The 14,079-nt window shown below is 39.5% G+C and overlaps 1 protein-coding gene across 1 annotated transcript in view; it reads right to left on the bottom strand.

Annotated features, from left to right (window-relative positions):
* Positions 1-14,079, bottom strand: part of UROC1 (urocanate hydratase 1) — a 42,587-nt gene that overhangs the window by 18,675 nt on the left and 9,833 nt on the right. Inside the window, exons 3-13 of the mRNA XM_054161521.1 lie at positions 13,896-13,989; positions 12,732-12,791; positions 9,349-9,477; positions 8,674-8,735; positions 7,320-7,386; positions 6,199-6,342; positions 3,048-3,136; positions 2,548-2,610; positions 1,410-1,589; positions 1,084-1,181; positions 776-848 (exon numbers count right to left, since the gene is read on the bottom strand). Of these exons, the coding sequence (XP_054017496.1) occupies positions 776-848; positions 1,084-1,181; positions 1,410-1,589; positions 2,548-2,610; positions 3,048-3,136; positions 6,199-6,342; positions 7,320-7,386; positions 8,674-8,735; positions 9,349-9,477; positions 12,732-12,791; positions 13,896-13,989 (1,059 nt within the window). The remainder of the gene's footprint in view (positions 1-775; positions 849-1,083; positions 1,182-1,409; positions 1,590-2,547; positions 2,611-3,047; positions 3,137-6,198; positions 6,343-7,319; positions 7,387-8,673; positions 8,736-9,348; positions 9,478-12,731; positions 12,792-13,895; positions 13,990-14,079) is intronic.

Here is a 14,079-nt window from a genome sequence, read left to right as displayed (position 1 = left end):
AAACAGTATGCACAGCCTGGATGACACAGGCAGAAAAGTGTCCTGTTTCAGATATGCTCTTAAGTTCAATGTAGACATAGGCTTTGATGATTTGGAATTCAGCTCTACTGCTCTGAAGAGACAAGCTCTTCACTTCCAGCGCTGAGAAGTGAAGCTGGATATAGTTACAGTTTGAGGCTGTGACTTGGCTATGCTCTTACATAGAGCTGCTTAAGGAAAATAGGTGCAACAAAAGAAAATGCAGCTATTTGTGTAAAAGACTGAAGAGTTTTGATTTGGGAGTGTTTTAGCTTACTGCTCACCCTTCTGGTGCCTACTTTCATAAGGCCTTTCAATTCCAAAAATGATAAAGCTTTACAACAAATTACCAAGACATGCCATGCTTTTCAGAACAAAATATTAGCAAAACCTCTGCTGTCAGATATTACTTCTGTGAATCATAAAACATGTCCCTCCAATCCTAGTTCTTCTTTTTTCTGTACACAGGAAAATGAGGAAAACTCAAGGCAAGCCAACAGAAAACATGAGCATGATTGCTTAGAGCCAGCAGGAGATCTTCCTGAATCACACTGAGCATTACTCCAGAGTGAAGAAAAATAAGACTAACTCTAGCATAACACTTCTGAGATCAATTTTCCTACACCTACTCTTGACTTTTTTCCATCTTCTATAGTACACTGCAAGATTTGCCCCAAGTGGAAACTCTGTAGTACTCCCCCTAAAAAGAAGGAATCACGAGGCCTTAGAGTGTTTGATTCCAAATTCCTCAACATACCCCATGATGTGCTGAACGTAGGAGGGATATCGAAATTCTGTTTTATTGGCTCCTTTTTTCTCAACATTAGCACCTATAAAAGAATTTAATGGTCAGTGACTTGAAGAAAAATCTATAAAACATAAAACCAGACTGCACCTGGGTTCCCATGAAGGTTCTACCTCAGCCACAGAGGTCTCAGAGAAGGACAGAGAGACTCAAGAATTAGCATAACACAGAGGCCAGTCCTACCCTACTAAAATATACAGCTAGGAGCATGCATGCAGTATTGTTCTTGCTATCACCTAACAACTGCAGGAGCTACTTACCAGCTCTTTGAGCTTCCAAGAGAAATGCATTGCCATAATCCCAAAAAAACATGCCCTTATCAGCTAGTCTGTTAATAGCAGCCACTTGTCTCTTCAGACTGAAATAAAGAAGGAAAGATTTATTCTTGAAAAATTGATAAATTATCCAAAAGAATAAAATCATGAACTCACTAAAGGCATTGGAATAGGTAAACACAGATGGAACTAAAAGGCCAAAGAGAAATTCACACTTAAATCCATAAGATATTGTAAACTTCTTGCAAGAAAGATCACCTGCAGTGCACCTAAACCTAAAGGTTAAAAATATGTATCCCCAAAACATTTACCTCTCTTGTACCAGAGTCCGGAACTTCCCTGGATTGGTGGAAAGGAGTTGCTTTGCTTCCTCAAAGCCAAGCTGTACTGGATAGTATCCCCCATTGAATGGGTTATGACATGAAGTTTGGTCAGATCCCAGATCAACTAGCAGCTCTCCTGTTGTGTCCAATTCATACACTAGCCTCTCCCTGGGGAAAACAATGAATGGAATGTTTGAACAGAAGCTGTCCTTTCACATTCTAGTTTCTCTTTCAAGTGAGCTTCATTCATCCCAAGAAGCTGCTGTAGATCCTTGGCAGGTTAAGTCTTTGTTTTAGCAGTCAGGAGGTAGAATCATAGAATAGAATCATAGAATCAATAAGGTTGGAAAAGACCTCAAAGATCAAGTCCAACCTGTCACCCAACACCTCATGACTACTTAACCATGGCTTCAAGTGCCATGCCCAATCCCTTTTTGAATACCTCCAGGGACGGTGACTCTTCCACCTCCCTGGGCAGCCCATTCCAAGGGCTAACAACTCTCTCTCTGTGAAGAACATTCTCCTCACCTTGAGCCTAAACTTCCCCTGGTGCAGTATGAGGTAGGATATGGTGATGAAGATTAAGGTACAACTTTTGTACTTCACATTTACCAGTGCAGGAACGTCGACAGATGAGTCAGTTACCAGTATGAGGTACCAGTCTAATTAGTCAGTCTCAACCCTTGACATATGGTGTGACAGAAAGATTTACCATTGGATAAAGCCTCAAGAGTGCTAGAATTTTTGTCCATAGAGTGCCAGAATTTCTGTCCATCATCTAATTCTTTTTAATTCAATCAATACCTCAATACTTCTATTCTTCACTGAAGTCAGAAATACTTTCTTTATATCTAGTTAGTGAAAGGTGTAGAAGGTATAAAATTCTTTCTTGTTCCAAGGAAGAATCTCAGGGATTTCTTTCCCTAAGAAATTTATTGTTTCATAGGGAAAGGACAAGGTGTATGGGAAGCAACTGGAACATGAGGATGAAGACCTCTCATTTGACTATATAGTTTTTATCTAGAACTTAGCATCAAGTGTAATGCCTCTTCTTTTCCAAGTTTAGGAACTAATTCGAGGTTGAGTAGCAAGCAAGAGCATAAATATATCCATATATACTACTTACCAAAGATCTACCACATTCCCATGGTAACCCAAACTAAGGGCAATTTTATTCTTTCTTGCATCTCTAGAATAGATTAAAAAGATTGGTTGATGAAAATGAACCTCATGTAATTACATCTTACAATGTACAAATCACATGGAGTGGAATCCAGCAAAAAAAGTCTCTCTGTGGTTTCCAACATTCATCTAGGCAACAGATCTTTCAACCTTTATGTAATTGTTAATCACCAATTCCAAAACACTTCAGTAATGCTTCAAGTGTGACATTAATTCTAATTGCTCTATACATATTCATGAAACTGAGTGAAGACACATTTAACATATATAAATTATATGAGGCATTGGTAGTCACTAATGACAGCTGCAGTTTAGAAGGATGGATTCACATTCAAAAGCAGACCTGGAATGAGAAGACCTCCTTCTATATGCACACTAAAATGGCACAGCGCAGAAAGATGCAAAGCGAGGAACAGGAAGCAGACATTATGTTACAAACCATACCTAAGGCGAGCGATGCAGTGGTCCAGGTTGTTAGAGATTTCCATCAGCCAACCCTGCTTGTGACGTTTCAAAAGTGCTGCTTCATCAACCTAAGAGAAATAACAGAGATCTTAAAACTTTCAGATTTTCAATCAGCCTGAAAGAAAGAGTAGCAAATACATGCTGGGAATAGCCCTTGGACACATTACTTCCCAAAACACTTCAGAAAACAGGAAGAATTAAAATTGTACAAAAGGTAATATTTTCCTCACCAATTCTATGCACTTTTATTGTTTCTTTTTTTTGATTACATTGAAAAAAAAAAAGTTGAAAGCCAAAATATTTCCAATTTCTATTTAAAATCTGAGTATTTTGTGTGGAAATAAATTTTCTGTTTAATTAAGGAAACATTTTCTTAAACATTTCTGCCAGACCACCCAGGTTGAAGCAATGATTTGCTGAGCTAAACTGACTCTCACCTTTGTTCTTTGACTGCTGGTTGAAAATCTCAACCAAATATGGAAAAGAAAAGAGGAAAGGATTTTCTTGTCCCAGCTGGCTAATGCCTCTGAAAAGTGGAATGGATCAAAACAAAACTATGTCTTTAATTCCCTCTTGTTTGAACTTTGAAGCTCTAAACAAGCTCAATCCCCAGTCTGTATTCTTCTCTGGGTTCCGCTTCTGTGTGTATCAGTGTGTACAAGCATAAGAGACAGCTGGATAAAAATATAAATGGATGGACACAGTGTGGAGGTTCTGACACAGGTTTCACATTGATGGTTCAGTGTACAAACTTGCACATCACTAATGTTTTGATAATGGGCTATCCATGGCATAAAACAACAGGCAATATTAATTCAAGCAAATTTTCTGTGGTAGGAATGGATTTAAATGCCCGCGGTGATGTGTGTGCAAAAGAGCACAAAACCTGAGCATCTTCTAGTATTTCCTTAAAGCATTTTTACTTCTCTGTAATTCACCCTCATCATTTTCATTCTATTGCTTAGGACCATAGAATTGGAAAACCATTAAGGTTGACTTTCTCATTAGCAAAGTATTTATATGTAAATTAAATAGGAATCTATTTAATGTATTCAGGACTTGCTTGAACGTCAGGAAATGTTTTATTTCCTAATTATTCTGAGCATGAGAAACCTTCCATCATTTCCCACATTGGTAGTGAAGGCTACCTATCTAAAACACCAGACTGTGATAATTCCAGTGTCACTGCCAATGGAATTAGTGAATAAAGTCAGGTGCTATGGGGGACAGCTTCTTTGGAAGTAATTTAAGGCAGCGCAAGAGGAAAGATATTCAGTGGTCTGTATGAATTACAGAAATTGGGTTCATTCAAAGCTCAGCATAACACAGATCAGATCTATTTAACTCTGTTACCACGTCCTACATATTTTACTTCAGCCCTCTGACTCTGTTCCATAGACTCGCTAGCATGCTTAAGAAAACTTCATTGGAATCACACTTTCCAAAAAAGGCTCATTTGGATCAGCAGCCTCAGAAGTTTAACAAATTGTACAACCATGATGAGCTAATGTCACCTCCAGTGTAACCCTAGAGAGCTTAGTGCAGCTCAAAGGAGACAGTCTGGCCCTCCACACGATTATTTCATAACATTACAATCTGCTTCACGTCAAAAAGAAGAGGCAAAAGACTTGCCACCATTAATCCCTTCTGTCTGAGCTTCATAAGCCTTGGCTGACAAAATGACAAGTCTTGCACAATTCATCAATATCATTTGCATAAATAGTTCCCCAAATAAATAATATGTACATATATAGAGAGCCATGCAGATGTGCTCCTGAGGCTCATTTCCGACAAGGATCATCTCACAGGAGATAAAAACCAGGCAATATTCAGTCTCCTGAACAAAATCATCTGCAGCCTTAGAGATGAAAAGGACAAAGGACTGCTGTGAAGAGCAGTCACTGGAATCTTTTCTTTGTATTCTAGCAGTTGTAAGATCATGATGATAGATTAGAAGTCTGAATAAAGATAATTTATGCAACCATAATTAACTCAATAATAAATTTAATACATTTATTTGATCTGCAGGGAGCACCTGGTGAGATCTCCAGTACATGCAGTCCGTGCTAAAAAACCCACTTTTGCACCATCACCATAAAACAGATGAAACCCTATTCTTCCATGAATAAGACCTGAGCTAGCCAGAGCTGATCAAGTTTACTGCATGTCACATGGACAGTCTGACCCATTACATTTTGAATTTTAATGATAATTACTGTAGTTCAGATTGCAATAGTCCTACTCTTCTCATTGCAGCAAGTGACATGCCTGCAGCATAGGCCTGCCAGCTAATTCTCTCTGTAAGTGGCATGGGCTGAGAAGGCTGAACTCTCACTCCATTCAGATCTGACTGGAATTCAGTTCTCAAAAATCTCTCTTCCTCTGGGGCAGTAACAAGAGCCCATCACCTGCAGATACTCAATGCATTTGAATCAGTCCTGTATCTGCTCCACAAAGAATGCTTCCCCAGTGTATTGAATTCTGAGGTAGTCAAGAGGAAAAAAAATCCATGCAAATGTTTATTCTTTCTCAATAGTCATTATAGATATTCACCACCATTTTCACAGAATATTCTAGTCCCAAGCTTGATGTGTGAATCACACCAACATTTTTAACAAGTACTTTCCATTGCACCTGATAAGGGTGCCAGAGGCATGCAAGAATAACCACATTGTAACTGGTACCTTTTTAACAGATTGTTGGTGGTGGGGTTTTTTTTTGGCATGAGAGAGTACAGTTCCCATGGGAATAGCTACTAGAAGTTGCTCCCTTTTACACATGAAATGAGGGTAACTCAAACACTGAGAATGGCTCATCTCATTCTGATTTATTTGTGAAGCAATCCTTAGAAGTTACAGTCTATACTTTAACATTCTGGTCCAGTGAGTGAACAAACTGAGTGGAATATCAGTGAAAAATGCTCAGCAATGAAAAGGACAGACAGATGTTAGATATTTGAGGGGGTGGGGGGGTGGGGAGAGGAAGAGGGAAGGTGGGGCTGATGGTTTTGGTTTGTTTGGGGTTTTTTTGAGTTTGGCTTGTTGGGTTACTTCAGGGTCATTTTGTATCAGGAGAATGAGGGTTCTTACTTAGCAAATGAAAGACAGAATGAAAGAAGCATTGCTCTCACCTCTGCAATGATCCCCACACACCCAGCAATGACTGCAGCCTTTGCTTGAGCTCCACTCATCCCTCCAAGACCAGAAGTAACAAACACCTTTCCAGACAGGTCTTCTGCCTTCAAGTAGCGACGGCCTGCATTGAGCACTGTAAGCTGCACACAACACAACATAGCAATTATCAGAAGCTATTTTTCTGTGAGTCCCTGAAATTTAAAGATCCTCTGTTCCTTTTGCAAACAGAGTTTGAAACTCTGGCATCATTGGGACCATGGAACTGTTTTAATCTTTTAAACAGAAAACATGTTACAAAGTGATGTTATGAAATTTTCCGTTCTGTTTATGTTGACTTCTCTCACCATGAAATAGAATTAGTAGTTCCCAACATGTTGTTCTTGGGGTTCAGGATGGCTGCAAAAGACAGCTAAGGAAAACAGCTAAGAAAACAAGCTAAGAAGTAGTTTTTGTCTAACACGTTGGGTCAATTCACATTTCACTTATTGTAACCAGATACGAGCTCAGAGAAGGGCAACAAAGCTGATGAGGGGTTTGGAGCACAAGCCCTATGAGGAGAGGCTGAGGGAGCTGGGGTTGCTTAGCTTGGAGAAGAGGAAGCTCAGAGGAGACCTTATTGCTGTCTACAACTACCTGAAGGGAGGTGATAACCAGGTGGTGGTTGGTCTCTTCTCCCAGGCAGCCAGCCCCAAAACAAGAGGACACAGTCTCAAGCTGCGCCAGGGGAGGTTTAGGCTGGATGTTAGGAAGGAAGTTCTTCACAGAGTGATTGGCCTTTGGAATGGGCTGCCCATCACTGGAGGTGTTTAGGAAGAGATTGGATGGGGCGCTTGGTGCCATGGTTTAGTTGATTAGATAGTGTTGGATGATAGGTTGGACTTGATGATCTCAAAGGTCTTTTCCAACCTGGTTAATTCTATTCTATTCTATTAAGTCCCTGACTGCAGCTTCCTTCAGGTGTGTATTATAGATAAGGTGCCACAGACTGAGTGTAAGAACATTGGTAATAAGACTTTCTTTGTGTCACAGCAATCCAACCCATGCCATTCACCAGCCACTGCAGAAGACACCTTTGTCTAAAAGGTATCAACAAATAGACCTTTCCCCAGTTTCTTACCACAGTCCCATGGACTATTCCCTGAGGTCCAATGTAGCAGTAGCTCCCTGCAGTCATCTGGCCATACCTGACAATAGCAACAAACAGAAAGATACCACACATTACTCAGGCTGGAATGAATTCTGTGTGTCTGCATATGTTTCCAGGATAACAAAGAAATCTCTGTGTTTTGATTTGTTGTTAAAAGTCTACTATTATAAAATTCACAACCTAACGGAGTAAGGCTGCATGTTAGGAATAAGTTCTTCCCAGAAAGAGTGATTGGCCATTGGAATAGGCTGCCCAGGGAGGTGGTGGAGTTACCATCACTGGAGGTGTTTAGGAAGAGACTGGATGAGGCACTTGGTGCCATGGTTTAGTTGATTAGATGGTGTTGGATGATAGGTTGGACTTGATGATCTTGAAGGTATTTTCCAACCTGGTTAATTCTATTCTATTCTATTCTATTCTATTCTATTCTATTCTATTCTATTCTATTCTATTCTATTCTATTCTATTCTATTCTATTCTATTCTTCATTAGCAATGTGACATCATGTTTTATTGGGAGCATTTATCTCATTTGAATTAAGAAAATGCATGGGTCAAAAAAATGACTGTACATTTTTCTTGGCATTTAGCATAGTGGCTAGGATATAAGGACACTCGTTTTCACCTTGTTGGCATCTTTATTCCATTGGATTTAAATGGTACTCACATTTCTAAGTCTATATATAGACACTTTTGAATTTGTTAGCCCAAAATGGTTGTCCACATTCTTGTGGAATTTCTAGGAAAGTGTCAGTGGGTAGCCTGTATTCACATCCTTTAATTTCTTCTAGCTTCCTTATCTGTACATACTCAGCTATCCAGTAGTTTTAAATTATTCTCTCCATGGTACTCGAGAGAATAATCCTGTGCTCACCAACTAGATCATCAGTAAAAAAAGTAGCTGAAAAACCATTAAAATATTAAAATTCTTGCTTCCTACTTCAAAGCTTTCTCTTAGTGTGAAGGAATGCTTTGTAACTTGTGTTTTCTGTAGATTGTAAAACTACCACTGCAAATTGGAACTAGCCAATGCCGTAAGCAGGTTATGATTAAAGTTTTAGGCTGTAATTCAGCCAAGTCCTACACACAAATTAATGCAAATTCCTAGCAGATCTCAATTATATCCTTTTATATGCGGCTGAGCATAACTCAGAACTCCTAAGTAATTATACTTCAGTGTGCATTAATGCTTTGCAGCATCAGAGCAGTTATGCAGCACAGTTGAAATCCATCTGCATTGGAAATTTTAACCAGCCACTGCTCAATGTCTGAGCTACATTTTAGATAAGCATTTAATACATTTTAACAGAGAGGTATCTTCTTACATTGTTACTCCCAAAGCAAACATCTTCTCATATTCATCTCTGGTGGAATAGTTGGGAATGACCTAAGAAAACGATCAAAAGAAAACCCACATAAAACAAATTAGAGATTTAAGCAGATCTTTTAATAGCCCTGTATCTCTCAAACTCTCTCAAACACAGAAAACCAGGAGTAATTCAGGTGTTTTATCCCATGCATTCCAGTATTATAAAGAAAAGATGTCTGGCATTTCTGGCAGTGTGAGTGTCATGTAAGTTCTAAGGAAAGTGCTTGTCTAGTCACAAAATTATCTTGCATGAAGATAGATATTGAATGGCTCAAAAGACTGACAATGAACCAGTTTGTTCACTTGTCCAGCTTGCCTTGTGAGTAAAGCCATCTAGACATCTAGGCATCTGATTAATAATCATCTGTTTGCCTAATGAGGGTGTTTTAATTTTCCATACTAAGCCTAAGTGAAGTGCTTTGGTCAAGCTCAGGCTCAGTCAGAACAGCAGTCACCTAATACGGTGAGGATCCAGATCAGCACACTTGAGGTGAGAGCCGTGTACTGGAATAAATGCTGCAGAATTTGGATGTAAATTCTTCTGCATCAGGTAGTACTGATAATATTTTTACTTAGAACACCCCTGAAAAATAAGAGGAGGAAAAAGAGAAAACAAGATGCTAGTACCTACCATGCCATTAGTAATGATTAATCGAGGAGCATAATGATGGCTGGGAAAGAGTCCTAGAGGATGTCCACTGTACATTACTAGTGTTTGGTTGTCAGTCATCTCTGACAAATAGTGCATCACCAACCAGAACTGAAAGGAAAAGCAAGGAAAGTGAGGGAATCTCATTACATTTCACATTTATGCTTCTTAGTGAAGCTGCTCATCTTTGAGTGTGAAGGCAGCTATAGAGATAATGAAGTATATTCACACATGGAATAAAAGCCAGAGCTCTCAACACATTCTTGCTTTTAATGAAGTCCATTATGAGGTATCACTCACCAGGAAACATAAATCATCAACTAGCAAAGGTCTGAATAAGTTCCAGGATAACTTCTCCAGTACAAACCCCAGAAATCCTTCATTTTGAAAGCCACACTAATTTCATCTTGACGTTAGCCATGTGAATCTGGCACTTTTCTGGCAACTGCTCCAAAGCCAAACTGATTTTTTTTCCTGATTTTTTTTGATTAAAATACCATGGGTGGTGTAGTTCCTGGCCTGAAATGGATAACTCAGCATTTTCTAGTGCTTGCCATTTTTCAACAAATGGGTATTACAATGTGCAAGTAAAAATAACTTCTTTAAAAATATATATCAGCTTTCAGTGTGGATGGTGGTGAAGAAAGTCCTTGAGAAGCTCAGGAATCCACAAGGAATCTCACATTTGTCTGCATAATCAAGTTACCCTTGATATAAGCCAGAAGGTAAGCTCTGACCACCTAAACTGCCTGTATAGTTGGCTCACACCCATCATTGCCCTAAGAGGAGAGGCTGAGGGAGCTGGGGTTGCTTAGCCTGGAGAAGAGGAGACTCAGGGGTGACCTTATTGCTCTCTACAACTACCTGAAGGGAGGTTGTAGACTGACGGATGTTGGTCTCTTCTCCCAGGCAGCCAGTACCAGAACAAGAGGACACAGTCTCAGGCTGCACCAGGGGAGGTTCAGGTTGGATGTTAGGAAAAAGTTCTATACAGAGAGAGTGATTGCCCATTGGAATGGGCTGCCTGGGGAGGTGGTGGAGTCATCATCATTGGAGGTTTTCAGGAGAAGACTTGATGGGGTGCTTGGTGCCATGGGTTAGTTGTTTAGGTGGTGTTGGATTGGTTGATGGGTTGGACTCGATGATCTTGAAGGTCTCTTCCAACCTGGTTTATTCTATGCATTCTATGTATTCTATTCTATGTATTCTATGTATTGTCCATCATGAAGGCCACTATATTCCATGGGACTTTTGGTATGTGGCAGCTAGCTGAACTCTCATCTCTTCAGCATGCTGGCACAAACATGGCAATAAACGTAGAAGCTATAATATTGATCTTTTTGCATTGAAAGGCACAACTAGTAAGGAGGAAGCAAAAAAAAATAATAATAGAATTAAATTCCTAGCTTAATGAACAGCTCTGTTGTCTGTAAGCTTGTGAAGTCAGCTCTGGACCTGGTGCTGTTTTTCAAATTATTCAGAAGAAAGCACACATCTGCATGACTGATACAAACCAAAGCAAACCTTTTCACCAGGAATTTTGCAACGATAGATTTTTTTCAGAAAAGCATTTCTTCAAGCCACAACAGAACAAAATGTTCTCTCATAACTGAGCCATTCATGTGATTGCTATTCTAAGTAAGCAGAAACAAAAAGGTTTTGTTCCCTCTGCTGTGAAACAACTGTAGGTCATAGGTCTGGCTAGGAAAGGGAAGGAAAAGGGAAGGAAAAGGGAAGGAAAAGGGAATATTACCAACTTTGGCAGCACTTCTACTTCACCTGGCAGCTCAGTTATCTGCCTAAAGATGTCAGTCCAGTAAAGGCTGCTATATAAACTACTTGCATTGCTCACATCAGAAACGCTGTAAAACTCATGTAGTAACCAGGCATTACTTAATTGGCATTTACTAATTAATACACATAATAAAGAAATGGTATGCAGTGCCATGGTACCTTTCTTTTTAAAAGTCAGAACACTTTTGCCTCTAAAGGTCCCCAAGACTTCCATTTAACTCCCATTTACCAGATTAGTAAATTGAAGCTCAAGTTTCCTTTTAGCCACAAATTAAAACAAACAAACAAACAAAAACAAACAAAAAAACCCCAACCAACCAAAAAAAACCCCAAAACAAACAACAGTAAAACTGGAAAGAAACCCAGGTCACTCAGTCCCAAGCTGCAGTGAGGAATCCATTCCTCTTTCCTAACTGGGAACTTCATTTACACATTAGTAAATGAAGGAGTCAGGTAAAGACACATCAAGGTGCATATGTGATCCTATATGACAGAAGCTGTTTCCTTAAGTCAGCTTTTGCTTATGTAAGCTAGAGTCAGGAATCAATATCTTCCCAGCCTTCAGGGGTGATGCAGCTCTTCAGGGTGATGTAGCTTTCTACCTGTGCCTTTTACTCTTCTGCACTGCAAAGCTCAATGCCCCATCTCCATCTGTCCCTACTTTGTGGCCGTGGTGCATATCTCAGTCTGCAGGAATGTGATTTTGGCATTCACAATAACCACATTTGTGCCTATCCACAGACATTCAGGATGTTTTTTCATTAAATGTTTCTTCTGCCACCACTCATCTGTAGAGCATACAGATCCAGAGTGTTTTTTCTCTTGAGAGAATAAATTGAGCTCATACAAAACACATTTATACGTGTTGTGGATGCCAAAGAACTCCTGAAAATGCTTTCTATGTGCATTTTGCAGTACTTGGATTAAAGCAAGTCTGTTTATTGCCATTTTTTAATAGCAGAGGACTGAGATTCTACAACCACACCTTAAACATCTCAGCTCTAATTTTAGACTGGCTTTAACCCACCTGACATCATTCTCAGAAGATCAAGGATAGTGTTGCTAGGCCTGACAGTAAAGTGCACTATGATCTGGCCAGCTAGCAAGTAAATATTTACAGCTAATTAGATTTGCTTGGAAAAAGACTTAAGATTTCATCTTCTTGAATCAAATTTTTTTTCTTTTTATTCCACTACTTTTTGTGGAAAAACATTGCAAACAAGCAAACAAAAAAATACACTTTTGTTTTCTAGAATGCATTTTGACTCTCAAATAATCTGTGCAGAATACACAGGTACATACAAATGTATTGTAGAGAGAGAGAGGACAAGCTTGGTGTATTTGTGCTATTATTTTTAGTATTTCTGTTGGGCTGCCTGTGCTCTTCTTACTAAATAAAACTCTCCCCATCTACGCAGTTCATAACTGAGTGTTCCTCTACCCAGACAGGATGTTTTGGAGTATTGAGACAGCAGCTGCCAAGAATTATCACAAACTGCCTGAGCAGACGGTGGATGGGGGAGGATGAAACTGGTTTCATGAAACCAGTTGCAAAAGCAGCAACGTCCTACCTGTGCCCAGTTGCTGAAGACCTGTCCATTTCCTCCGTAAGTGACAAGCTCCTGGGGAAACTGAAAAAGACAATTTAACAGTAAGGTGGCAAGCACTTTGCTGAAATGCTTCACTGTATCTCTGAGCTATATTAATCTCAGTAATAGAACTTTTCTTAGAGCTTATTGCATCAACACTCTCTAGATTCTTGAGATCACAAAATACCTGTATTAAAAAAAAATGATAATGTAAGAACAACAAAAAATTTAAATGCTCCTTCAAAAATGAGGATTTTTTCATTGTTACAATGGTGTTTTGGATGGGGAATGCTAGAGAGCGATTCCTTGATTGCAGTTTCTCTAACAGACATCCCAGTAAGCTCCCTTAAAGAGAGACTGAGATTATAATTTGGTTGCCACTGGCATTTACAGCTGCAAGAGTGTGACCAGCAGGGCATAGCTGCATAGCTCCTGTCCTGTCATTTGCAAAAGGATGCATTATACTGGTTAGTATTTGTAAGGATGGACTTTGGTCCTATAATCTTCTATCAATCTGCCTTGAGGAATGAGCTTTCAAACATCCAGGAAATATTATTTTTTCAACATAAATTGTAGAAGCAATGTACTAAGAGCTCAGCATTTCCCATCTCACATATGTTGACCAAGCTCCTGTATAGTGAGAGTTGGAGTGAACCGGTTTTGTAGGAGTCCTCAGAGGTCTGATTTAGGACCAGGACTCACTGTGTAGAATTAAGAACTGCACACAACAGGAAATAAACAAACTTAATACAAAAGACCCCAAACTCCAGATATCAAAATATAACAAGAGAAAATAGATTTCCCCTTAGACCCTTGCAGGCTTAGCCTCAAAGAAATAGGCATTCTAGCACTTCACTCCTTAAGAAGGTTATGTGAGACTACTGAATTTGGCCCATTTAGCTAACACACAGCAGCCAGCTTTACACATACAGGGGCCGGCATGTACCTTGGGGCACAGAGCCAACAAAAGCCTTATGAACAACTAAAACCATGTTCAGTCTATGGAAGGAGGATCATCTGTACATGGAGTAATTTCACCTATATGCCTAAATCCTTTAAGTTTTGTATGAGAGCACATACAGGAAATAACTTGCAGATTTGCTGCTGCTCTAGGAATTCAGCTTCCTTATTTTCACTGTACCATACCTGAGCCACTGAAGGATCCAGATTATTCATGATCATCAACATAATGGCAGCAGCTGATTTGGTCTTGCAAGGGTAGTCTCCTATAGGGTATGCTCTGAAAAGGTAGTCACAAAATTTAAGACAGACACTCCAACTCCCCAAGGCATCCACAACAGCACACCCTGCAGAAATATCTCTGTATGCC

Source organism: Dryobates pubescens, chromosome 1, assembly GCF_014839835.1.
Source record: "Dryobates pubescens isolate bDryPub1 chromosome 1, bDryPub1.pri, whole genome shotgun sequence".
NCBI lineage: Eukaryota > Metazoa > Chordata > Aves > Piciformes > Picidae > Dryobates > Dryobates pubescens.
This window is presented reverse-complemented; position numbering and strand designations above follow the sequence as displayed.